Source organism: Pseudorca crassidens, chromosome 15 (genome assembly GCF_039906515.1).
Source record: "Pseudorca crassidens isolate mPseCra1 chromosome 15, mPseCra1.hap1, whole genome shotgun sequence".
Lineage (NCBI taxonomy): Eukaryota > Metazoa > Chordata > Mammalia > Artiodactyla > Delphinidae > Pseudorca > Pseudorca crassidens.
The window spans coordinates 65,244,190-65,270,338 of NC_090310.1; the positions used below are offsets into that span (position 1 = coordinate 65,244,190).

Below are 26,149 nucleotides of genomic sequence, written 5' to 3' on the forward strand. Positions count from 1 at the left end.
CTTTTTCTGAGCCTTCTTTATCTCACTGGTAAACTGTCTGGGGTGAACAGGATACTTGCTAAAGTTACTTCTGTCACTGACCTTCAGAATTTCTATCACAAATGTAGGGAACTGCAGTGGCAAGGCAGCTAGGAGAGGTTGGGGGAAGGGGAGGAACCCAGTACTGGCCTCTTGTCCTTTGAAGAGAGCAGGTAGTTAGGTGGGAGCATGGGTTCTTGCCTTAGGGAAGCCTCACATTTACAACAGTAAATACAGAAGGCTTGGAGCTGAAGATGGGCCTTCTCCCTTTTCCTGGATTTGGTATGGGAGAGTTTGGTCACTGGTAATGATCCCTAGCGTCTGACACCTTGAACCTCTGAGAATTTGAGACTCTCACTCCCAGACCTTTGAGGTCCACTTCCTGTACAAAGCAGGAGTTGTAGCCCCAGTATCTCCATCCCCAACAATTCTCATAAGTGATCATTCTGATTCTGGAACACTACCAAGACCACAGAGTTCACACAATACCTATCCCATTGTTAGGCAGCTCTGTTACAAAGTTCTTAGATATATTACCTCCGTATAACTTTATTCCCATTCTCTCCTCTTCCCTTGGTCTTAGTTCTCTGCTCTGGGGCCACATAGAATAATCCCATTCTTTTCTCCACAAGACATCCCTTCAGGTATTTGAGGGCAGTATCCCTTTGCCAGGCTGAATGTAGAATTATAGATATCTAAATCTAGAAGATGCCTTGAAGATCATCTAGTTCAGTAATTTTCGATTTTCTAAAAACATTACAATCCTTTTATTCAAATATAATATTATATGTATAGTGATTGACAGGATCTGGTCTATGCTTGGGTTTCAGTAACTACTCCCACAAATTGAGCAAATTGCCTCACCTTTTTAAACCTAAGTTTTCCCATGTGTAAAATGGGAACAATAATAGTTCCTAGGGACTTCCCTGGTGGTGCAATGGTTAAGAATCTGCCTGCCAACGCAGGGGACACGAGTTTGATCCCTGGTCGGGGAAGATCCCACATGCTGCGGAGCAGCTAAGCCTGTGCACCACAACTACTGAGCCTGCGCTCTAGAGCCTGCGAGCCACAACTGCTGAAGCCTGTGCACTGCAAATACTGAGCCCACCACCACAACTACTGAAGCCCGTGTGCTGCAACTACTGAAGCTTGCGTGCCTAGAGCCCATGCTCCTCAACAAGAGAAGCCACCGCATGAGAAGCCCGCGCACCCCAACAAAGAGTAGCCCCCTCTCGCCGCAACTAGAGAAAGCCTGCACACAGCAACAAAGACCCAACACAACCAAAAAAATAAAATAACGGTTCCTAGATTGGTGTGAGGAATAATTGGAATAATCTGTGTAAAGGGCTTAGTGCTTGGCAAACAGTATGTTAGCTATTTTTACCATTATGCCAAAGCCTCATTCCTAAAACAGGAAAAAAGCAGAGCTGATCTGGTTGAAGCATAGATTGGAGGACCAGAGCTACATTCTGTTGGCTTCTTTACCTTGTCACTGTGGTCCCTGTGAGATATATGTGTGGAACCTCCGTGGATTTGCAGAACTCAGTTTGAAAACCCCTGACCTAGTCAGTGCTCTTGTTTTATGGATGAGGTAGTCCTGAGTCCACATTCCCAGGTTCCTTGTATGATATAGTTTCTTGAACAACTCCTTCATCATGCATGTTGGTCTCCTGTATACATACTCTAGTTGGCCAATATCATTTATTAAGTACTCTACCTATGGTATGCCCTGGACAGGGAATTATTTACAATCTCCCATAATGCCTAAGAGTTTTCTATTTATTCTAATAATAAACTATGTCTCCTCTGTGTTGTACGTGTATAATTGTTCCCTTGTTTTTTTGAACCTAGGTATGGTTCACAAGAACACTTGGCAGATGAGGAGCTTGAGGCTCAGAGAGTAGAAGTGACTTTGCCAGGTCACATAGCAGTTGTAACTTGTTCTGGACAGAAGAACGCTTACATTCTTTGTTATAGACACTATGCTTCTACTTCACAGACTTAGCTTCTTTGACAATCTGTCACTTATCTAGCCAGTAGTTTACTTAGATGGTTTAGGGCTGGCTTTAGAAATGTTGACTACAATTTATAATGATAATTTATAAGGCTTAACACATTAAAGGGCAAATCTCAAAGAAATAACATCCTTTCCTTAGCTGAGATGTGTTCATTCATCCATTCATTAAACAGTTTTTTTAAACTGAATATCTACTATATATAGTCTGCATACTACCTTGAGAATAGTGGGTGGGAGGCACAGGGCAATAGCAAGGGGACCAGTAAGGGGGCACTGACAACAGTTCAGATAAGATGTGATAATGGAGACAACAGTAGAAGCTGTGAAAAGTGGTCAGATTTTTTATTTCTATTTTTTTGGCCGCACTGTGTGACTCATGGGATCTTAGTTCCGTGAGACACCAGGGATTGAACCTGGGCCCTTGTAAGTGAGAGTGTGGAGTCCTAACCACTGGACCACCAGGGAATTCCCCAGATTTTGGAATATTTTGAAGGCAGAGCCAATAGGATTTGCTGATGAACTTGATGTGGGGTATAAGAGAATGGAGTCAAGAAACAAAGGTTTTTTTGTCTGAGCACTGGAAAGATGGAATTTCCATTAGTTGAGTTGGAGAAGAAACTGGGAGGAGAAGTTTTGGGGGAGGATCAAAAATTTGTGTTTCATACACAGAGATGTAAAATTGCAATTGTGACAAGTGCTAGGTAGACAATGAAGAATTTCAAGTAGAGATGTGACATATCAGAGTTACATTTTGAAAAGATCACTCTCTTGATCATGTATATATTAGAAAAAACAAAAACCAAAACCCAGAAAGCCTACCTGAGGACCTGCAGGCAGAGGTCCCAACCATTGCTTTATGACCTTCAGCAAGTGATGACACCCTTCTGAGCCTCAGTTTTCTGACCTTTCAAATGGGGATAGCAAATCTTGTTTTGCCAGTCTCAAAAAATTGCTACAAGGATTAGCTGAGATGAAAGACAAGAAAACACACTGAAAAGATTTATTACTATGAGGTGGTGCTAATACTCATACATATTACACATGTCTAAGGGCACTGTTAGGCAGAAGGATTCAAGACTGGCAGCCACATATGACTTTTCTATACTTTACAAAATGTCCTTCTTTCCTCTAATGAACTTAACTTCTTTTCTCAAACTTGGCTCCAAATCCACCATTTCTAGGAAGTGTTTCATAATTGACCACACTTAAGTTATTTCTTTTGCATTCCTTTGGTGATTTCCTACTTCTGCATTTTCTTGTTCTTGATTGCTCTTTCCCAATATTGGCCTGATGTGGTGGGTGGTTTAGATCTCTCCAATTAAAGATTTTAAGTTTATGAGAGTAAGGACTAGCCTCTCATTCCCTTACTTTCCTAATTTGGCAAGCAGTAGGCACTGATCATTGGGTGGCCACTCTGGCAAAGATCGTCCATTTCCAGTCCTCTGTGGATTGAGAGTTTAATAGGTAAAATGTTTTGAGGTGGAGGAAGAGCCTTTAGTCTAGGAACCTCTCTGACTTTTCCTGACCTACAGAATAAAATTTAAACTAAGCATTTGCGGCCCTATATATATGAGCCCTCTCTAGTCTATATTTTGAATCTTTAAAGTTTTGAAACATTCTTAAATTTATAGAAAAGTTACAAGTATAGCTCTTCCTCAGGTACTGGGGTCTGTGCTTAGGTAGAGACAGGAGAGTGGAGCTGACATGCCAGTGGCCTGGTGCTGCGTCTGTAGCAAAGTGTGTGTGACCCCCCCTGAGACCTTTTAAATCCCACTTCAACCAAGAGCTGAAGCTAATCAGCGAATATGGGCTCTGAAGGAACATGAGGTCTGGAGGGTCAACTTTACTCTGGCCAAGAGCCGCTACTGAACGTCTCTATTTGAAAGCAACACCCTGCTGCAGTGACTCGCCTGCATCCAGGTGCTGTACGAGGGCAAGGTAAAGCTGGATTACCTGGGTCTGAAAATCAAGGATATTTTGGAGAGGTCTTCAAGTTTGCTTTGGCCAAGTGTATTCACCATGCCTGAGTGCTGATCTGCCAGCACCATATCAGGGTTTGTAAGCAGGTAGTGAACGTGAGTCCTTCATTGTCTGCCAGGACTCCCAGAAGGACTTCTGTCTTTTCCCTCTTCTCGCCTTACCATGAGGCCTCACAAAGAGGAAGAAATGCCAAGAAGGGCCAGGGTGGGGCTGGAGCTGGCAATAATGAGCAAGTTTAAGCTCCTCCATCCCCTCCGATTGGTGGATTGTCTAATTTTCTAGTCAGATAATAAAACAGGATCAACACTTAAAGAAAAAAAGGCAAGTTGCAAGTACAATACAAATAACTTTTTTCTTGAACCATTTGAGAGTAAGTTGCAGACCCTGAATAGTGTGTATTTCCAACAAGGACTTTCTCCTATATAACCATAATACAACTATCAAAATCAGGAAATCAACACTAATACACCACTATTATCTAATCCTCAGACTCCACTCCACTGAAGTTTTACCAGTTGTCCTAATAATGTCCTTAATGGCAGAAGGATCTAGTTCACAATTACACATGACATGTGGTTGTCATGTCTTTTTAGTCTTTTTTTTCTTTTTAGTCTTCTTCAATCTAGAATAGTCCCTTAGTCTTTTCTTGATTTTCATGGCCTTGACATTCTATCTTTTCAATCTTTTTTTAAAATAATTTTTTAATATAATTTTTTAAAAATTTATTTACTTTTATTTTTGTGTTGGGTCTTCGTTGCTGCGCGCGGGCTTTCTCTAGTTGCAGCGAGTGGGGGCTTCTCTTCGTTGCAGTTCGCGGGCTTCTCATTGCGATGGCTTCTCTTTGTTGTAGAGCAGGGGCTCTAGGCACACGGGCTTCAGTAGTTGTGGCACGTGGGCTCAGTAGTTGTGGCTTGCGGGCTCTAGAGCACAGGCTCAGCAGTTGTGGGGCACGGGCTTAGTTGCTCTGTGGCATGTGGGATCTTCCTGGGCCAGGGCTCAAACCCGTGTCCCCTGCATTGGCAGGTGGATACTTAACCACTGCGCCACTGGGGAAGTCTGAGATTTTTTTAAATTTAATGAATTTTTCAGCAGAGACCCCCAAAGAGTTGCCAATTTAAAATTTTATGAAGTAAGGATATTTTTCAAACCACAAATATCAACTTATGTCACTATCACTCAATTAAAAATAACTGCATGAGAATATACATAGCAAAAAGTATAGTCCTTTATATCAAATAAATTTAGCTTTATGAAAAAACACAACTGATAGATGAAAATACTAGTATTTAGGATTGTTACTGGCCTGTAGACTGGCCTGTGTTTTCCCACTTCTGCATCTAAGCCACCCTTGTTCCTTTCTTCCTGAATTGGTCTGTTCCTTTTCTGGGCCAATCTAAACCTTGCTTATTCTTTAAGAACCATTTGAAATGCTATCTTCTTTGTGAAGCTTTTCCCCGATTCTCCCTTTCCGACTCTCTTTCTTGCTCTCAGGCAGAATGAATAATAAAATCCAGACTTGGAAAGCACATTTAATGAAATATTCCACTCATTTACAGTTGAGGCAACTGAGACCCAGAGAAGTGAAGTAATTTGCAAAAGCTCTCACACTGTGAAAGGTAGTGAAGCTTGACTTATAAATCTAGTTTTCCTGACTCCTAATCCAGAGCTCTTTCCCTGTCTATTTGTTTCCCTATTTGTTTCCCTGTCATTGTAGCATTCTTGCCCAGGAATGAGAGAGCTTTAGCTGGGATGTAAGGCTTTGAGAATAGCTCTCATCTAGGGTTCTAAGGTCTGATCTATTTATTAAAAGCCTTATGGTTTTACTGGAGAATCCTTATTTATTTATTTGCTCTGGAATACATAACATAGAGTTGTCCTTGCAGGAAACGTTTCTGTAGCATATCAACACATGCATTTCTGATTGATTTTTTAAATTGAATTGTATACTTTGTATTTTTTTAATTAATTAATTTTTACTTTTGGATGTTTTGGGTCTTTGTTGCTGCACGCGGGCTTTCTCTAGTTGCGGCGAGCAGGGCTGCTCTTCATTGCGGTGCGGGGACTTCTCATTGTGGTTGCTTCTCGTTGCGGAGCACGGGCTCTAGGCACACGGGCTTCAGTAGTTGTGGCACACAGGCTCAGTAGTTGTGGCTCATGGGCTTAGTTGCTCCGCGGCATGTGGGATCTTCCTGGACCAGGGCTTGAACCCATTTCCCCTGCATTGGCAGGCGGATTCTTAACCACTGCGCCACCAGGGAAGTCCTCTTACTGATTTTTGATGAGAGGCTTATTTTTGAAACCAGTGTTTGTTTCTTTTTTGACCATGTTTTTTTTTTTTTTTTTTTTTTTTTGTGGTACTCGGGCCTCTCACTGTTGTGGCCTCTCCCGTTGCGGAGCACAGGCTCCGGACGCGCAGGCTCAGCTGCCATGGCTCACGGGCCCAGCCGCTCTGCCGCACGCGGGATCTTCCTGGACCGGGGCACGAACCCGTGTCCCCTGCATCGGCAGGCGGACTCTCAACCACTGCGCCACCAGGGAAGCCCGCCCTGACCATATTTTAATACATGGAAATCTATCCAAATGAGCAGTCAGACAGGCCTTTTGTTGAACTTTAGTTTCAGCTACTCTTGAGGATTACTATCTTATCTTTTTTATTCTTCTTATTATTATTGAGGCGTAGTTGACTTATATTAGTTTCAAGTGTTCAAACTACAATATTGTATTTTGATATTTTTATGGATTATACTCCAAATAAAGTTATTAAAATATTGACTGTATTCCCTGTGCTGAACATTACATCCTTGTACCTTATTTATTTTATATCTAGTAGTTTGTACCTCTTAATCCCCTTCACATATTTTGCTCCTCTCCTCACCCCTTTCCCCCCAAGGTAACACTAGTTTGTTCTCTGCATGTGTGAGTCTGTTTCTGTTTTGTCTTATATGACATCCAAACTGACAGAAACCTAATTTTTTTGTATGGACAGCTGTGCTCCACAGACAATCCATTAGCTTCTAGCAGCAGAGTTGTTGTTGTTGTTGTTAGATTCTTTTTTCCTTTGACTTTTATTGTTTTAGGTCTTACATTTAGGTCCTTGATCCATTTTGAGTTAATTTTCATATATGCCAGGTAAATGCAACTTATGGTCAGGTAAGGGTTCAACTTATGGATAGTCATGCTCCATGGACAATCCATTAGCTTCTAACAGCAGGTTTAAAAAAAACTAATTTTGTAGATATTTATAGAAATTTGTCAGGCACTGTACAAAGTACAAAGAATGTAGCAATAAGCATGAGAAATCTGGTCCTTGTCCTCACGGAGCTCACAACCTGATGGGGGCAAGATTTTTACTTGTGAGCCAGAATTTTATTTAGGAAGGAAATGTTGGGGATAATGTGTTTTTCCTTATTTCCAGGGGGAGTGGGGACATGTCTCTAGGAGCAAATGGGTGTACAAGTGCTCCTGTGACACTTGAGCATTGATTGCCAAGGATTGTGAATATAGACATATGTGGGTTCCCTTGCCTGAGGTTTTGGATCTTTCAAAATCTTCAGAATACTGAAGAGGTCTTGGTGGGTATGGTCTTGACCATAGGCTAAAGCTCAAAGTGGATGGGAGTCTTCTCAGCTTCTTTACAGTACTCCTGGAGATTCTTAGGAGAGAGGCTTCTCCATGTTCATTTAGGTATAATCCAAATTGGTATAGTGGAACAAACACTAGCCTGGAAGTCAGAAACCTGGAACCTAGTTACAGATTTCTCCTGAATTCTCCTTGTGTGGCCTTGGCAATCCGTGTCCTCTGGATTTCTTGTATCTTTAAAACAGGGATAATAATACATGTTCTACCTACTGCAAAAGTAGCTGTGAAGATCAGGTGAGGGAACTGTACTCGTGTAATGAATTAGCTGGATTCTTATTTGATGTACACAAAAACCAGCGAGGCAGGCATACAGGTTTCATTATTTTAATTTATTTGTTATCTACCTCAGCTAAGTTTGTTCTTTTTTTTTTTCCCAAGTATAATCTCATTTCTCTGAAACTGATTTTTAAGACCCATTCTCCTGCCTCTGAAAGGAAGAAATGATAATCAAGGAGTCTAAGATACATTAGTGATTATCCCCCTCTTCTTGACTCCTTCCTCCCATCTCATACTTTACAGAGAAGAAAACAGAGGCTCAGAAAAGAGGGGAAATTTTGTGCAAATTCATACATTGAATTAGGGGTAAACAATAATCTAGGTCTGGTGACTCCAAATAATTACCTGAGGATCTTGTTAATAATCGAGATCCCTGGACCCCACCCAGCCTATTGAATCAGAATTTTCAGAGGGTAAGACTTCTGACTTGTATTTTTAAAACCTCCTCAGATGTTTCTGATGTGGTGGGCAGTGGCAGGGTGTCTTTGAAAAATAATTAGTTAGATTAGTAATCTAATGCCTAAAAGAATTTTGAAAAATTATGTAGCTCTTCACACATTTTAAAGTTCACATTTAAACATTTTATTGTAATATTAAATAATTGCAAAGAATTTAATTTCCAATGTGTTTTTTATTGTATACATATATATATTTTATATATCTTTTTCAAAATCTTGAAACTGCAAATTTAGCTCATATAATTTACAGAAAATGTTTATCATATTACCTAATTTGAACAGCCAGTTCTCACTGTCAACATAGCCAAATCAGATTTACTTTGTTAGAAAATGCCTAACTTCTTTTTCAGTTAAAGCAGTTATGCTAATATATGACCTGTGATAACTATTTAACTTCTGAATTATAATTCTAGGAGAAATAAGGCAAGTAGACTTGCCATGAGTTTGTCAATTAAGATGTTACTCCTTTCAATATTGATTTCTTATGGAAGCTCTCTGATTTGCTTTCTTGGGGCTCTCCCTCTGAAGTTATGCATTTTCAAACTGCCCCTTTGTTTGGCACTCTGGAGGGTTTTTTTTAACCTCAGCATTGTATTGGCATAATAAGGTTTGGGATAAGAGAGAGAGATGGCATTGTTTTATAAAGTGGGAGAAAGAAAGTGGGAAAGGAGAGCCAACTTAGATCAATGTTAGGAAAGATTACATATGAAAATTGAGTCTCTGGACACTTATTCTCTTAAAACTTTTCCTGCTCAGGTACATACAGGAATAGAGTACTCTAGCTTGAAAACTACTGATTTAAACTATGATATCTACCTAAATAACAAAGAACCATTGAAGTGAATATTTTTGCATGTGTCTGTTATACTTGAGAGACTTGATGTACATGTAGTATGTTGTTCCTGGCTGTTCTTCCCACTTTCTTTTTCTAACCCAGGCATATTCCTGTTTAAGGCAGCATTCCAAATGCTGTGATAATAAAGGAGCTAAGAGAGCTGCCCTCATTCACTTGTTTTGAGGAAGGCTAGCATAGTTGTTCCATCCAGGAACAACTGGATGGTAGGAATGAATGTGTATGATTTCCCTCCTGTAAGCAGGCATGTAGGCAGTGGGAAAAGGGTTAACTTCTATACTGGCCCAGGTCTGCCTTCTCAACAGAGAAGACATGTGGAGTCCAACTGTCACCAAAGCCACTTTGGGCAGGGGGAACAGGCACAAGGTCTCTGGAGCAAAGCCTGAAAATAGCTGGCAGGAGAACAGGGTGTAATTATAGCTCAAACTGCGAAGCATGTGTCTCACAACCTGAACTGCACATCCAAGGGCTTCTTCCAGTCTCTTCCATGGCATAGAGTCCAGAACTGAGCCCACTGTAGGGGCTCAAGAAACTCTTCTTGATATGTTTCCAAATCCCATTCCATTAAGTTTTAAATATTTTTCCTCTGTGTCTGTTTCCCGCTGCCTGTTTAGCATCTGTCTTCTTCATTTGTATCCTCTGTTATCCCCTCTTTCCTTCCATGTTTTCTCACTCTGATCAGCCTAGATCTGGCTGATCATGTGAGCAGAGTTTATTTGTTCATATTTTTATCCATTCATTTCACAATTATGTATTAAGTGCCCACTGCGTGTCAAACTTTGTTTGCTAGGCACTGAGGAGGAAACAGATAAAACGATGTCCTGCCTGCCTTTAAGGAACTCACAATCCAGTGAGGGAAACAGGTGTATACATATGACTATAATGTTAAAAATAAAACAAATAAGTAGCAAGTCTTTAGGCAAATAGAAAGAGACAGTATGAATGAATGAACAGTGTGAATGAATAGTGCTAAGTGCTAATAATGCTAATAGTGCTAAGGTTCAATCTTTCAGGAAAGGAAGATTTGTATAGATGTCTGCTTTTTTTCCCAAATCTGTGTGCTTTTTGCAGTTCTAATCAAAACCACAGTAAGTTCAAAAATTTCTCAGATATAATTCATAGCATATAGTTTACCCATTTAAAGTACAATTCAGTGACTTTTGGCATATTCAAAGAGTTGTGTAACCATCATCGCAATCAATTTTAGAACATTTTCACCACTGCAAAAAGAAACCCCATACTCATTAACAATCACTCTTCATTTTCTTCCAACTTTCCTTGCCTCAGCCCTAGGCAACCACTAATCTACTTTTTGTCTCTATGGCTTTCGCTCTTCTGCACATTTCACATGAATAGAATCATACAGTATGTGGTCTTTTGTGTCTAGCTTCTTTCACTTAGCATAATCTTGTCAAGGTTCATCCATGTTGTAGCATGTATCAGTACTTCATTACTTTTTATGCAGAATAATACTCCATTGTATGGACATACCATATTTTATTTATCCATTCTTTAGTTGATGTATATTTGGATTGTTTTCACTTTTTGATATCTTGAATAATGCTGCTACGAACTTTGTGAACAAGGTTTTGTATGGATGTATGTTTTCAATTCTCTTGGGTGATCATAGCTGTACTAAAATCCACATTTGGTGGACTTTAACCCCACAGTTCTCAGGACTCCTACACTTTGATTTTCTTCTTTATGCTAATTCTGGTTTTGGAAACAACATTGCCCTTTTGGAGGCCATGTCATTTAGCAGGAGAATGCCCTGAACTAGAGACATAGACTCTAGAGCTAGCCACGGGTGACTGTTAATATTTAAAATAGATTAAATTAAATTAAAATTCAGTTCCTCCACCACATTTCAAGTGTTCAATAGCTATATGTGGCTTGTGGCTACCATATTGGATAGCTCTGCTTTAGAATAATGCTGCTACTAATGTGCTAAGTAACCTCGAGGCCATCGCTTCCCATCTGTGCAATAGGTTTCTCATCTGTAAATAAGGGTGGTGAACATCAAAAGCCCTATCCTCCTCTGGCATTCTAAGTGATTTAGGATTCAGTCTTTGGTATTTGCCTCCTCCCACCTCCTCCTCCAGCCTTTTTCCCTGTTCATCCAGGAGTACCCAGAGGGAACATTAAGCTGCTAATTGGTCAAGTTATGTTGCTCCCACTCCCTGCTCCCTTGGTGAAAGGGAAAGTGACTTGAGGGTATACTTATATCTAAGTGCTTCACATTTGTGCAGTGCTTTATGGATCATAGAACACATTATTTCTTAATTTTACAGAATCAAAGAATCTCAAAGTTCAAAGGGCCTTAAAGGTCATCTCAAACTTCACTGAACATGAATCACATGGTTGCTTATAAAATGAAAATTCCAAGGACCCCACTCCCTCAAGAATGATCAAGTAGATGTCAGGGTCTCCCTGGTCCAACCTGCACACTCCTATGCTTCTGGACAGCTCTGACATTTAGAAAGGCTTTCCTTATATTGAACTCTCCCAATTGACATAGCTCTTCCATTTATAATTACAAAATGCTAGTCTGCTTCTTTCCCATAATTATCCTTCAGGTTCATTCATTCATTCAGCAAGTATTTATTGAGCATCTGCTATATACAGGGTTCCTTGCAAGGTACGGGGGATTCAGCAGTGAACAAGACTAACATGGTCTCTGCCTTCAGGAAGCTTACAGTCTAGTAGGGGAGACAGACAATTAGCAAAAAAAAAAAAGTAAATAAGTAAATAAAATAATTACAGCTTGAGAAAAATGCTACGAAAAAAATACACAGTTTTGTGATGAAGAATAACAGGAAGGACTAATGCTACTTGGGGTGGTCATGGAAAAGCCTCACTAGGAAGTGACAGTTAAACTGAGATCTGAAACTTGAGGTAGAGAAAACCATTCAAAGAGTTCAAGGAAGATAGGAAAAGAACATGGCATGTTCTGTCGGTCAGAAGGCTAATGTGTTTGGAGTCTATTAAGCAGAATGGGACAATGACATAAGATGAGTTGGAGAAGATACAAGGCATAGTAAAGTTTGGATTTTCTTCTACATGCAGTGGAAGCCACTAAAGGGTTTTAAGCAGGAGGTGCTGTAGTCTGGTTTGTGTTTATAATAGGTCATTTTGGTTTATGTATGGATTGGAAGGGGGCAAGAGTGAAGTGGAAGACCAGTTTGGGGCCATTGTGGTCATCCAGGCAAGAGATGAAGGTGGCTTCTGCTAGGGTGGAGGCAACAGAGATACAGATATTTGAGACTTACTATCATGCCTCTCAGTATCTTCTCACCTCCAGGCTAAACAGATCAGTCCAGTCTTCCTCTTATAACAGGTTTGACTACTCTCATCAGGATGTTTCTCCTCTGGAAGACCTAACCCATTAGGTTAGATCCTGCCATCTGATGCTTCTGTGAAGAACCCAGTTTTCCCCACCTATTTTTTTCCTCAGCTCTTTCCTCCTATCTTGTGCCTTACTTTTCTGCTAGTCTAGGGAACTAAAATCTCCAATCTAATGACTATCCTTCTCATATTAAGAGGAGAGCTCTAGTCTTCCCTGTCATTAATCAATTATAAGTTTTTCAATGATTTGACCACGAACCTTAAGTACTTACTGTGCCTACTGCGCACAGAGGAGACAGAAACGAAGACATGATCCCTGCCCTCCAAGAACCCAGGGTATAAGGGGAAAGATAAGGCCCCAATAAATGCAATACAAGGTAAACCAATAGATCACAAGGAAAGTGAGATAAAGGGACTTGGAAGGAAGAAAGAACTTTCAGCTTTGAGGTAGGTGGGGGAAAAGAGAAACTAGGGAAGACTTCGTGGAAGATGTTACCTTGGAGCACCTGGGGCTGTGGGGTGGACAAGAAGTGCCCTTTTATATGGAGTGGTCAAGGATGGCCTCACTGAGAAGCCAACATTTGAGCAATAACTCAAAAATAGGGAATAAGTCATGTGGCTATCTGGGGGAAGAATGCTCAAGTAGAGGGCAAAAGTTCTGAGGCAAAGTGTGCTTGGTGTTCTTGCCAAACAGTGTGGAGGCTGTGTGACTGGAACAGAGAGAGAGGGAGAGGAAGAGAGAATGGGAGTACTTGAGGACAAAGAGGTAATGAGGGAATAGACCATGTAGGAACTAGCAGGCCAGTGTGAGGACTTGCATTTTGAGCAGAGGAATGACATGATCTGACTAATGGTGATTTTGGACTATGATAGTAGAAGTAGATGTGAAGGGAAGTAGTCTAATTCTACATATATTTTGAATCAGTAGTGGACTACAGTAAAATTTGGAGAGTATAAGGGTAAGGTAGTTGCAGAAGTTTTCCTGGAAGAAAAATATGAGAAGATTATATACTTTGAGTTATTCCATACCATATGGCCTCCAGGTGAGAGGGAAGTAGTTGGGTCTACAGCAAGTGTTCCCAATCTGTAGCCCATCAGCTAAATCTCTCATTAATAGTTTTGTTTGACTACAGTGTTTAAAACTTTTAAAAATTAATTGTCATAAAATAGATAACTAACGAGGACCTGCTGTATAGCACAGGGAACTCTACTCAGTGCTCTATGGTGACCTAAATGGGAAGGAAATCGAAAAAAGAGGGGATATATGTATATGTATAACTGATTCACTTTGCTGTACTGAAGAAACTAACACAACATTGTAAAGCAACTATACTCCAATAAAAATTAATTTAAAAAAAATTAATTGTCAACACTTAAAAATTTAGAAACAGGTTTCAGGCCTCTTTGAAAAACTGAAAAAATTGGCAACATTGAGACCTTATTCCCAGAGGGCAAAGTTAATAGACACTAAGTTTAAGTACTAGATGCCTCTTCTTGCCAGAGCATGTATTCTCCAGTTTTCCAGTCCCTGCCTCTCCCTATTGGCCCCCCAAAACTAAGTGTCATTGCACATATGCTGCTATTTTCTTTTTTGGATATATTAAAAGGTTTTATTTACTTATGATTCAAATTTTAAAATTATGAAACATTCCAAACATATAATTTTCTACACTTGACACATATTGATATTTCACCTAGGCTTTTTTTAATTGAAGTATAATTTACTTACAATATTATATTGGTTTCAGGTGTATAACATAGTGATTCGATAGTTTTATACATTACAAAAATGATCACCACAATAAGTCTAGCTACCATCTGTCACCATACAAAGTTATTGTATTATTGACTATATTCCCTATGCTGTACATTACATCCCCAAGACTTTTTTATTTTATAACTGGAAGTTTGTACCTCTTAAGCTCCTTTTCCTGTTTCACCCATCCTTCCCCCCTGCCCAGCACCCCCCAGCAGCCTTTAGTTTTTTCTCCGTATCTATGAATCTGTTTCTGTTTCATTATGTTTGTTTATTTTGTTTTTAGAGTCCACATATAAGTGAAATCATATGGTATTTGTCTTTCTCTGTTTGACTTACTTCATTTAGCATAATACCCTCTAGGTCCATCCATGTTATCACAAATGGCGAAATTTCGTTCTTTTTTTTTTCCAAATATTTCTCCCATTCTGTGGGTTGTCTTTTCACTTTCTTTTTTTTTAATTAATTAAATTAACTTATCTATTTATTTTTGGCTGCATTGGGTCTTCGTTGCTGCACGCAGGCTTTCTCTAGCTGCGGCGAGCGGGGGCTACTCTTCGATGCGGTGCGCAGGCTTCTCATTGCAGTGGCTTCTCGTTGTGGAGCACGGGCTCTAGGTGTGTGGGCTTCAGTAGTTGTGGCACATGGGCTCAGTAGTTGTGGCTCACAGGCTCTAGAACGCAGGCTCAGTAGTTGTGGCGCACAGGCTTAGTTGCTCCGTGGCATGTGGGATCTTCCTGGACCAGGGCTCAAACCCATGTTCCCTGCATTGGCAGGCGGATTCTTAACCACTGCCCCACCAGGGAAGCCCCTGAACCCTATTGGTTTTTTTTTTTTCCAAGAAATTTTAGATATTAATTCTATCTTTTTTTTTAATTAATTTATTTATTTAGACTAGGGTCTTCGTTTGGGGTCTTCGTTTCTGTGCGAGGGCTTTCTCTAGTTGCGGCAAGTGGGGGCCACTCTTCATCACGGTGCACGGGCCTTTCACTATCGCAGCCTCTCTTGTTGCGGAGCACAGGCTCCAGACGCGCAGGCTCAGTAGTTGTGGCTCACGGGACTAGTTGCTCTGCGGCATGTGGGATCTTCCCAGACCAGGACTCGAACCCATGTCCCTTGCATTGGCCGGCAGACTCTCAACCACTGCACCACCAGGGAAGCCCCCTCTATTGATTTTTGAGTTTGCAGCTCCTAGTGTAGAAAAAAGAGGCCTGGACCCTGAGTCCTGGTCCCTGATCTGCCACAAACTATTGTACAATGTGACCTTGAGCACAGCAAATGGACTCTTTGGATTTCTTTGGAGTTAGGAGACTAAATTGGATGTTCTTTTATTTTTTTAACATCTTTATTGGAGTATCATTGCTTTACAATGTTGTGTTAGTTTCTGCTGTATAACAAAGTGAATCAGCTATATGTATACATATATCCCCATATCCCCTCCCTCTTGCGTCTCCCTCCCACCCTTCCTATTCCACGCCTCTAGGTGGTCACAAAGCAAAAATCTGTTAACATCCTAGAGGGCTGAGACTAGTACTTTGTCCCCTCCCCTCTCCCAACCAGCCAGGGGCCCTAGCTGGGTGTGTATGTCAGAGAAAGAAGACACTGGAAGGAGTAAGGTGCCTATATCAATAATGTATAACTTAAGCCCAGGGCCAGGGAGAGGGATGTACACTCTGTGTGTGTAACTGGAAGTGGGCTCAAGTAAGCTGTTCTTGTATAGGTTTGTGCTTATATATTCCTGGGCACCTTCTATGTACCAGGCTCTATTCTAAGTGCTAGGGATGTAGCAATGAACAAAACAGACAAGGTTTTTGTTTTCATGGAGTTTATATTCCAGTGAAAGATGCAGATAATATACAAGTGAATAAAATACATGAGATAATTTCAAGTAATAGAAAGTTCCATGAAGAAAATGAAACAGAATAATGTGATAGAGAGTTTCTGGTGGGGCAAGCTGTACACATACGTGGGTATATAAATATGTGGTACATACATACACTTGCCAAGGTCCATATGCTTATGCTATTTGTGCCTATGTGTGCAAATGAGCAGCTTGTATTTCTACAGTGTTTTTTTTCTTTTTTTCTTTTTTCTTTTTTTTTTTGCGGTATGCGCGCCTCTCACTGTTGTGGCCTCTCCCGTTGCGGAGCACAGGCTCTGGACGTGCAGGCTCAGCGGCCATGGCTCACGGGCCCAGCCGCTCCGCGGCATGTGGGATCTTCCCGGACCAGGGCACGAACCTGTGTCCCCTGCATCGGCAGGCAGACTCTCAACCACTGCGCCACCAGGGAAGCCCTACAGTGTTTTTATATTAGTATATATGATTTTATGTATGTGAATGCATACAGGTCAGCTGGTTTGCATGGGTGTGTTGTATATGTTGGCATTTAGCTGTAACTAGAGATGTTCTGGTGTGCCACTCGTCAGTGAGCCAGTTTTGGAGATGGCTTTTTCGCATCTGGCCTTCAGGGCCATTTGCCAGCTTCCTCTCTCCCCGTTCCTTCCCACTTTAGATAGCTCTCTGTGCTTGTCTCCTCTCAGCCCTAGGAGGGCTAAGCCAAGGAGAGGATAGTAACTAACTCATCTAGCCAGGAACTGGAAAGAAGCTGATAATCTTCTGTGAAATCTCCAAAGGCCTAGCTTCCCTGCTAGTCGCTGTCCTTCACAGCATGAGGAGAAAGAGTCCTGACTTGAAATCAGAAGACCTGAGGATCTATTCTTGGCTCTGCCACCTATTATTGTGTGACCTGGACCAAGTTACTACATCTCTCTGAGTTTCAGTTACCTCCTTCATAAGTACCCTGGGTAGTAAGGAAGAGGGAAAAAAATGACCTTTATGGGGGGGCTACGTGGTGCTGGAGCCTGAAGGAGGTGGGAAGGCATTCTGAGCAGGGGCAATGGCATGATTAAGAGTGTGGACGTGGGACTTTGTGTATAAGGGAAGACAGGCGGAACCTACTTAGAATAAAATTCAGACTTCTTACCATGCCTACAAGGCCCTATGTGATCGGGCTGCTGCCTACCTCTGATTCTTACCCCGCTTCTTGCTCACTATGCTCCAGCCATACTGGCTTCCTTTCTGTTCTTTGAATAGGCCAAGCTCTTTACCACCTCAGTGCCTTTCCAAATTTTGATGTTCTCTTTGCCCAGGATCCTCTTCCCAAGACCTTACATAGTTGCCTACTTTTCATTACTTGGGTCTTAGCTCAAATATCATCTCTCCAGAGAGAGGCCTTTGGGGGCTTCCCTGGTGGCGCAGTGGTTGAGAGTCCGCCTGCCGATGCAGGGGACACGGGTTTGTGCCCCTGTCTGGGAAGATCCCACATGCCGCGGAGCGGCTGGGCCCATGAGCCATGGCCGCTGAGCCTGCGCATCCGGAGCCTGTGCTCCGCAACAGGAGAGGCCACGACAGTGAGAGGCCCGCGTAAGGCCAAAAAAAAAAAAAAAAAAAAGAGAGAGGCCTTCCCTCACCATCTTACTTAAAGTAGCTATCCTCTAATATTTATGAATATTTGAAATGTACATATCCTTTGACTCAACGATTTCAGTTCTACTAATTCATCCTACAGGTATATTTTCAAGTGAGTAAATGACATATTAAAAAAGATATTCACTGAAATATTTATTTGTTAAATATAAATTATGGCATACATAAACAGTGGAACATTATGCAGATGACAAAGAAAATGAAATAGCACTGTAAGTCTTAATGGAAAATAATGTCAAGATATATTGTTAAATTTCAAAATAAAGCGAGATGATCAAGCTCTATACTTAAGATTTGTGCAGTTTATTGGATGTGTATTATATTTAATAAAAAACAAGATACAGAGTAGTGTGTATTGTATGCCATCATTTGTATAGAAAAAAAGAGAATACATAAACATAAATGCATGTATATATGCTTGTCTAATAGGCCTGTCCTATCGTTGAAGCAGCTTTTTCCCACATCCCCATTCCATGCTTGGTTGGGGACTGTGAAGTACTTATTTCTCTTCTGAACAGGATTAAAATTCAGTTTTTTAAATTCATTTTTAAAATTTCCATCTTCAACGATATCCCAAGGACCTTATGAAAGATGCTAACGGTGTAGCCTTCTTCCAAAGAGATTTCTTGGTTACTCCTCACTAGTTCAGTTGCCCTATACCCTTCATCTTACTAGGAGTGGCCCTGTCTGCATACTGACTATTTCTGGAAAGTTACACAACATAGTAGTTACAATGGTTGCCAGGAGGCAGGGTGATTGGAGGTTAGGGGTGGGAGGGACACTTCTCATTACATATCTTTTTATGCAGTACGATTTGTATGTATTACTTATTTGAAAATCATAAAATTGAAAAATAATACTGAGGGGAATATTCTTATAGTTAAATCTTTGCATACAGTCTGAAAGTTCCTTAAGATGTCTTTTTGAAAATTATTTCTCAGTCATTATTATGTCATTCTTTATATTCTTCATAATGCTTATCATAATCTGAAATTATCTTGGTTATATTTTTTACTTGTGTATTTCCTGCACTATCATTGGAATATAAGCTCCATGTTGTCAGGGATCTTGCTTATTTTGTTCATCAGTGCCTTATTTCTATACATATATATAGCACATAGGAGTTGAATAAGCAAATGAATAAATGAAAGAATGACTGAAAGAAACCAGGCTGAAGCCTAGACAGGAGTAGGAGGCAAGGCTGAGGAGGTAGAAATCAGCTGATAGAGGGTAGTGAGTCTTAACTTTAAATGTGCATCAGAATTACCTACTGATTCTTTTTTTTTAAAATTCTTTTTCGAGTATAGTTGATTTACAATGTTGTGTTAGTTTCAGGTGTACAGCAAAGTGAATCTGTTATACATATACACATATCCACTCTTTTTTAGATTCTTTTCCCATGTAGGCCATTACAGAGTACTGAGTAGAGTTCCCTGTGCTATACAGTAGGTCCTTATTAGTTATCTATTTTATATATAACCTACTGATTATTTATACCAGCTTGTAGTAAAGAAGCAGATTCTTGGACGTTGTGATTGTGATTCTAAGTTTGGGCTCAGGAATCTACATTTTAACAAGTTCCCTAGGTGACTTGGGTACAAGTGATCTGGAGACCCCACTTGAGTAACACCAGTGCAGTGTTGACATCACTTTCAGGAAGAATCACATCCATGATATAAATTCTCCTTAATACATGCCTAGGATGGAAGAGAGAAAACCATCATCCCATTTTATCAAATTAAATGAGGTTCAGAGATGGCAGTGCATTTTCCTGTGACACACAGCTTGTGAATAAAGTACACCTTGTAAAGTCAATGTATCTGACCAGTCAGCTCAAGGTGTGGTGGCAGATGGCTCACCCTCATGGGACATTCCCAGGCCTTGGTGTTACTGAATGGATTTTATGACTGTTCCTATTTTTTTGTTTGGGGAAGAGGTCATACTCCCTAATGACTGGCTCTTTCTGATGTATCTCAGGGAGGGCAATGAGCCAGAGGAGACCACCCAGATCACATACCGTGAGCTTCTGGTCCAAGTGTGTCATTTCAGCAATGTTCTCCGAAAACAGGGTGAGTGTGGGGATATGGGGAAAGGACTGGAAAGCCCAGCCTTGGGGTATCTGAGGACTTGGGGGAAGTAGACAAGGAATAGAAGGAATCTGGTAACGGAGGAACTGAAAAGGTCAGCTGCTGGGGCGGGGGTGTGACAGTGGGTAACTGGATGAGAGGGAGCACGTAGCAGCAGGTGGGATCCACCATGGTCCATGGTCTGTGTCCTTTACCTGCAGGCATTTGCAAGGGCGACCGAGTGGCCATCTACATGCCCATGATACCGGAGCTCGTGGTGGCCATGCTGGCGTGTGCCCGCCTTGGGGCTCTGCACTCCATTGTGGTAGGAATTTGGGCTGGAAAAAGGGGCCTGGTGGGGGATAGGGCTCAGGAGAAGTAGGTTGGGCCTGGATGATGGAGGGTCTTAAGAACCAGACTAAGGAGTTTAGAATGTCATAGCTTCCTTATCAGTTATCCAGTTTCTTCTATGACCTTGGCTTAGAGACCCTGAAGGTTTTATAAGTGACTCCTTTCCTTGTTCACTCGATCCCTGGGTCGCCCTCTCCTTCAGTCTTTCTTCCCTTCCCTAGTTTGCGGGCTTCTCTTCAGAGTCTCTTTGTGAACGGATCCTGGATTCCAGCTGCAGCCTTCTCATCACTACAGGTGATTACTTCTCTCACCCCTTCTCCAAAACCCCCCACACCCAAAGTCTTGGTCTTCAGTCAGCTAGTTGGTATTTGGGACTGCTCGGCATAAAGGGTAGGGGCAGCCTACCCTTCGTCTCCTGGTTCCACCTCAGCCTACCCTCTGTCAGCTCAAATCAGCTGGAAGAGCCAGAGACAAGAGGCCTACCCAGGAGGACTGTGGACATTGTGCTCACTAGGGATAAAGGGCTAGGAGTGTGGTGCCTTCCTAAGGCTTGGAATGTCTGTTGCTCCCCAAAGATGCCTTCTACAGGGGGGAAAAGCTTGTGAACCTGAAGGAGCTGGCTGACGAGGCCCTGGAGAAGTGTCGGGAGAAGTAAGTGTGTTTGGTCTGCTGGCTACTGCTTTGAGTTGACTAGGCATTTCCCCAGTGCCAGGTCCCTTTTGTCCCTCCTACCCTAGATGGACATGGGTGGGTCTTGCCAAATTCTCTTTGGAGCCAACCAGCCCACCACTTCAGGCTTTTCTTTCCTCCAGGGGTTTCCCAGTGAGATGCTGCATTGTGGTCAAGCACCTGGGGCGGGCAGAACTGGGCACAGGTGACTCTCCCAGCCAGTCCCCCCCGATTAAGAGGCCATGCCCGGATGTGCAGGTGAGTCTGGTACTTCTATGCCCTCCTCTGGGCTCAAAGTGGCTCCCTCTTCCTGCCCAGGAAGTTCCCGATGTCCTTCTTTGTTTCCTCATCATAATGCTGAGGATCTGGGAGCAATCCTAGGAATGGCTCCTCTGGCAGGGCTGACTGGGAGCTGGGGGACTTTGATCTTGGATGTAGGTAGGGAGCCCCTTGTACCTTGGGAACTTAGCATGAGAGATTGTGAGGAAGACTCCTGTGCTCGTTGGGGTATTCTAATAGGCACAAGGGATGTTCAGGGCTTGGGCTTGGGTTAGAAATGGGCTGACTTGGGTGACTATCTGTAGTCATCTTGATTGCTGGGCTGTGGTTTGGGGTGGGCTACCTGTGTGGTCCCACCATGGAAGGACCAGGATCTGCCCCTCAAGATATGGCCCTCATTAGCTTTGGATACACGCTTCTGATGGAAAAGCCCAATGGTGGCCTCCAGGTCTAAGGGGCATGAAGGATGAAAGCTCCAGGGTCCAGAAGGACAGAGGGTTCCTGAGACTCTGTGACTTGAGGGGCTCTGAGTGGTCTTAGGGCTAGAGAGACTTCAGTCTAGTCTAGGAAGATTGGAGACCCCTGTCCGCATTAGGGGTTCTGAGTGTATAGGGGCTGTGTAGAGGATCAGGAAAATGGAGGCTGGGAGGACCAGTGAGAGAGGGGCCTGAGGGAAAAGAGGCAGCCAGAGGTTTGGGGCACAGTGACCCTTCCCTCCCACTCCCCTATCCTCAGACTCTGCTCACCACCCTTTCCATGGGCTCTTAACAGGGTAAGCTGAAAGAGAAACCCAAGCGCATCTGGCCCCAGGTATCCACCTCTGCACTGCCTTGGGCACTGCTTCCCTACATGCTTGTTTGTGTGTCCATCTGCTCTTTGCCTGTTTGCCCCATTGAGGTGGCTGCCAGACCTAACCCCCTTCTCTCTGCTTCTAGGTCCTTTGCTATCTAAGTCACTCTGAAGGGTCATGAAACCAAATGCTTGTTGCTACCTCTCTGAGTTGGCGTAGAGCATGGATCTCAGAGAGGTAGCAACAGACATTCCATTTCACTCCTCCTGCTTAGGACCACTGTGGGAGAGAGGACCAAGTAAACTTGTCAGAAAGTTTTTACTGTGCACTTAGTTGAGGCAGAACCAGGAGAGACAGGAGGAGGAACAGGTAGAGGAGGTACAGACCTTGACCTTGGGAATTCACCATCAAGTTGGGCAGTTAGATGTGTATTACAAATGAAAACCTAAGTTTTACATAGGGCAGCAGAGAAGCTTCCTAAATATATTTATAAACTACTTTGGGATTTATAAACTCTGATATAATTAAATGCTAAATTGAACAAAAGTTACATTGTAGGTGGTTCTAAGAAGGGAGATCTCTAAGTGGGAACTCAAAGCCAATTAGTATAGGAGAGAGACTGGGCTTGGAGTCCAGAGACCAAGTTTTAGCTGTATGACCTTGAATAAGTCAGCTCTTCTCTCTGGGCTTCAATTCCCTTATCAGTAATGGAGAGATGAGAGTATATGCTTTAAAGGAACCCACCTCCCTTACTAAAACAAAACATAAGAGCCACTATTCCTCTGAGTTTTACCATCCTCCTAGGGTGTCTTACTCTAAATCTGCTATGATCTACCTCTTAGGCTAATGGTAAATATAATCCCCCTTTTCTCTATTCTCATTAGCATGGTGGAGACAGATCTGATTCCCAGGAGACAATGCTTTCATCTTAAAATTCAGGCAGGGACCTAAGACTTTTCTCTTGAAAAAGGAAACAAACTTAGTGGTTAGAGTATAGGCTCTGGAGCCAGACTACTTGGGTTCAAATCTTGGCTCTGTCACCTGCTATTGTGGGAACTTGGGCAAGTTACTTAGGCTCCCTTGCTTCAGTGTCCCCGCCTCTAAAATAAGGATAAAACTGTAGCTACCTGATAGGGTTTTGTCAATGTAGGTAAGGTGTTTGGCACATAGTAACTACTCCATAAATGTTAGCTTTTATCATTTCTAATATAGCAGACAGGCTGGCATTTCTTTTTTTTTTTTTTTTTTTTTTTTTGCGGTACGCGGGCCTCTCAGTGTTGTGGCCTCTCCCATTGCGGAGCCCAGGCTCCGGACGCGCAGGCTCAGCGGCCATGGCTCACGGGCCCAGCCGCTCTGCGGCATGTGGGATCTTCCCGGACCGGGGCACGAACCCGTGTCCCCTGCATTGGCAGGCGGACTCTCAACCACTGCGCCACCAGGGAAGCCCAGGCTGGCATTTCTAAAAGGGAATCTAGAAAAGAAATAGACTCTTATAATTCTTAATACCAGAGACCCTCAGGTCACAGGCTCCTGGATTTTTGTTTCTTGAAGGTGAAAATAGCCAGTTACCAAAAAACCAAAGACCATAAAAATTGGCTTACAAAGTCCAGGTCTGAGGACTGCAGTCAAAGCTGCAGAAATCTTGGCAGAGCTCCAAACCCCTTCATCCTTAAGCAATCTTCAAGGGAGAGCCTGGTACAGTTGGCAGGTACCTTCCTCAACCATGTTACCTATGAGCTTCCTCATATTTTTCTCTCACACCTGGCGGCTGCCCTCTCTAAGGTTATTCTGGTCCAATAACAAAGGCCAACTCCTCGATTCTTATTTCAGAAAATTCAAACCTTTTCCTGATTCAAAGCACTGGGCCCTCATAAGTATACACCTAATTCACAACCAACATATGTGCCACTAATTGAGCTCACCCTGCTTCCTGGTGCTGGTTATCAGCTCCACACCTGGAGTACCCACCCCACCCCTTCTTACCCACACCCACAAAAGAAACAGTTTTACAAGATTACAAGAGTCCCCTCACTGCCACAGTGTAACTGCGCTTTGCCCTTACTTGTACCTAGTGCCTTTTCTGTGACAACTCACACCAGCACTGTAGACCAGCGCCATTTGCCCAAGCATTCTTTTTTTTTTTCTTTTTTCTTTTTTTTTTTTTTTTTGCGGTACGCGGGCTTCTCACTGTTGTGGCTCTCCCGTTGCGGAGCACAGGCTCCGGACACGCAGACTCAGCAGCCATGGCTCACGGGCCCAGCCGCTCCGCGGCATGTGGGATCCTTCCGGACCGGGGCACGAACCCGCGTCCCCTGCATCGGCAGGCGGACTCTCAACCATTGCGCCACCAGGGAAGCCCCTGCCCAAGCATTCTTGACGCACTTCTGCTTAAATACATTAATGTCCTCATCTCAAGCAGATCATCTGGTGGGAACAAAATTATCCATGTGACAATGTATGTGTAGACCCATATGGCTATTCCAGTAAAAAAAAAATAGGGTGTATTTTTGTGTTTCCTAGCTGTGGGCAGCTTCTCTCTCTTCTTTCTTTTTCTTCTTAATGGTGCCTCTCTTGGCCTGGACTTGTGATTGTTGTGATCCTTATGTGCCAGAAGCTTCAAATTCTCCAGAGTAAGGGGCAGGTAGTACAGAGAGAGGGGAGTTGTAATTTTATAATTTATCAAGGTATGTGTTGCCTAAAACTTTGGGGTTTTTAAATATGGACACAGTAAATTACCATAGAGCCATATAATGGGAGTAGGGTGTTTCTCTTACACTATCATGTCTACCTGCCAGCCAGGGCCATAGAACAAGAAGCTAATGAATATGAAAGAGTTTCGTGACAGCTGAAGCAAACCCCCAGTAGTTCCCATCATCACATTCTTATTTCACCTCCCAGAGGAGTTCAGCGGAACTGAAATAACTTCTCACCTTCATTACATTCATCAGTCTTCCCTACACCCCAGGACAATCCAAGGCTTCATGTTTACTAGGTAATACGGTTCTCTTCTGAGGTTCCCCAAATCCTGTGACTATTAGGGCAAGAATGACTATCCTCATTTTAAAAATGAGTGACTTGAGGTAGAGTGGCTTACCCAAGGTCATATACAGCTAGGAAGTGGCAGAACTGGGAATCTAAATCTAGTGCAACTTTTGGACAAATTCAGGGAACACACTTCACTCAGGAAAGAGTAGAAGACCATTTTTTTCAAACAGGTGATATAACTGGGAAAGTAAAGCAGTTTCAAAGAGAGTTTAGAAAAATGTCAGGATGACAGATCCAGAAGTAGTTATCAAACACATGCCAGTATAGGGGGACATCCCTCTACTGGGAGAAATTCACCTTGGTCCTTTTCCACCAACTTAAGACAAGGTTTCCTGCTGAATGGAACCTCAAGCAAGTGTCTTTATGAGAAACCCATTGGTACCAGTGGTGTAAAGGCAGGAGCAGAGTTGGGGTAGGAACCTCCAGATGTGGATGATGTCTAGACATGCAGAAAAAGATGCTTGGACTAAGATCTGTTGACTTCTTTTGCTACTAACTAATGGGGCCAGGTACCCGCCTTACCTGTGGCTCTGACTAATTCTGCATTTCTGAATTGTGTGGTGTCCACATTCCTGCTGATGAGCCAGTAGTCCCATAAGTACATACGTGTGTATGTAGGCTTGTGTTTGCGTATTCACTCATCCAACAAAATTTACTGAGTGCCTTTTGAGTTCTAGGCATTTTACTAGGTGTTGGGGATTTGGTGGGAGGGGTGGGAAAGACAGACATGCCACTGCACTCATAGAGGTTACTATCTACTTGGGGAGACAGTAATCAAGCAAAATAAAGTAACAGCTAAATAAAATAACTGGAAATATGTGCTGTGTGGGAAAGAAATAAGGTGCTGTGATCAAGAATAATAGCAGGGGTGGGAATTCCCTGGTGGTCTAGTGGTTAAGACTCCCCACTTTCACTGCTAAGGGCCGGGGTTCGATCCCTGGTCAGGGAACTAAGATCCCATAAGCTGCACTGCGTGGCCAAAAAAAAAAAAAAAAAAAAGAATAATAGCAGGGGTGAGGGTGGGGATGGGAACCTATCAGATACTGTTCAGGGAAAGCCTTTCCAAGAAGGTGACATTTAAGCTAGGAATTGAAGAATGAGAAAGGACCAGCTGAGGGGC

General features: G+C 42.5%; 2 protein-coding genes across 6 annotated transcripts in view; one reads left to right on the forward strand and one right to left on the reverse strand.

The window, feature by feature from the left end:
* The window catches only part of ACSS2 (acyl-CoA synthetase short chain family member 2), a 50,626-nt gene that overhangs the window by 16,464 nt on the left and 8,013 nt on the right, over nucleotides 1–26,149 (forward strand). For 4 of the 5 annotated variants that reach the window (XM_067707901.1, XM_067707898.1, XM_067707900.1 and 1 more), the window contains 6 exons: nucleotides 19,807–19,898; nucleotides 20,117–20,220; nucleotides 20,468–20,540; nucleotides 20,822–20,897; nucleotides 21,059–21,173; nucleotides 21,966–22,004. In XM_067707901.1, coding sequence (XP_067564002.1) covers nucleotides 19,807–19,898; nucleotides 20,117–20,220; nucleotides 20,468–20,540; nucleotides 20,822–20,897; nucleotides 21,059–21,173; nucleotides 21,966–22,004 — 499 coding nt within the window. The remainder of the gene's footprint in view (nucleotides 1–19,806; nucleotides 19,899–20,116; nucleotides 20,221–20,467; nucleotides 20,541–20,821; nucleotides 20,898–21,058; nucleotides 21,174–21,965; nucleotides 22,005–26,149) is intronic. The other variant, XM_067707899.1, reaches the window with a different exon arrangement.
* Nucleotides 17,768–26,149, reverse strand: part of GSS (glutathione synthetase) — a 49,953-nt gene continuing 41,571 nt past the window's right edge. Inside the window, exon 13 of the mRNA XM_067707916.1 lies at nucleotides 17,768–19,526. Coding sequence (XP_067564017.1) covers nucleotides 19,516–19,526 — 11 coding nt within the window. The 3' untranslated portion in view covers nucleotides 17,768–19,515. The remainder of the gene's footprint in view (nucleotides 19,527–26,149) is intronic.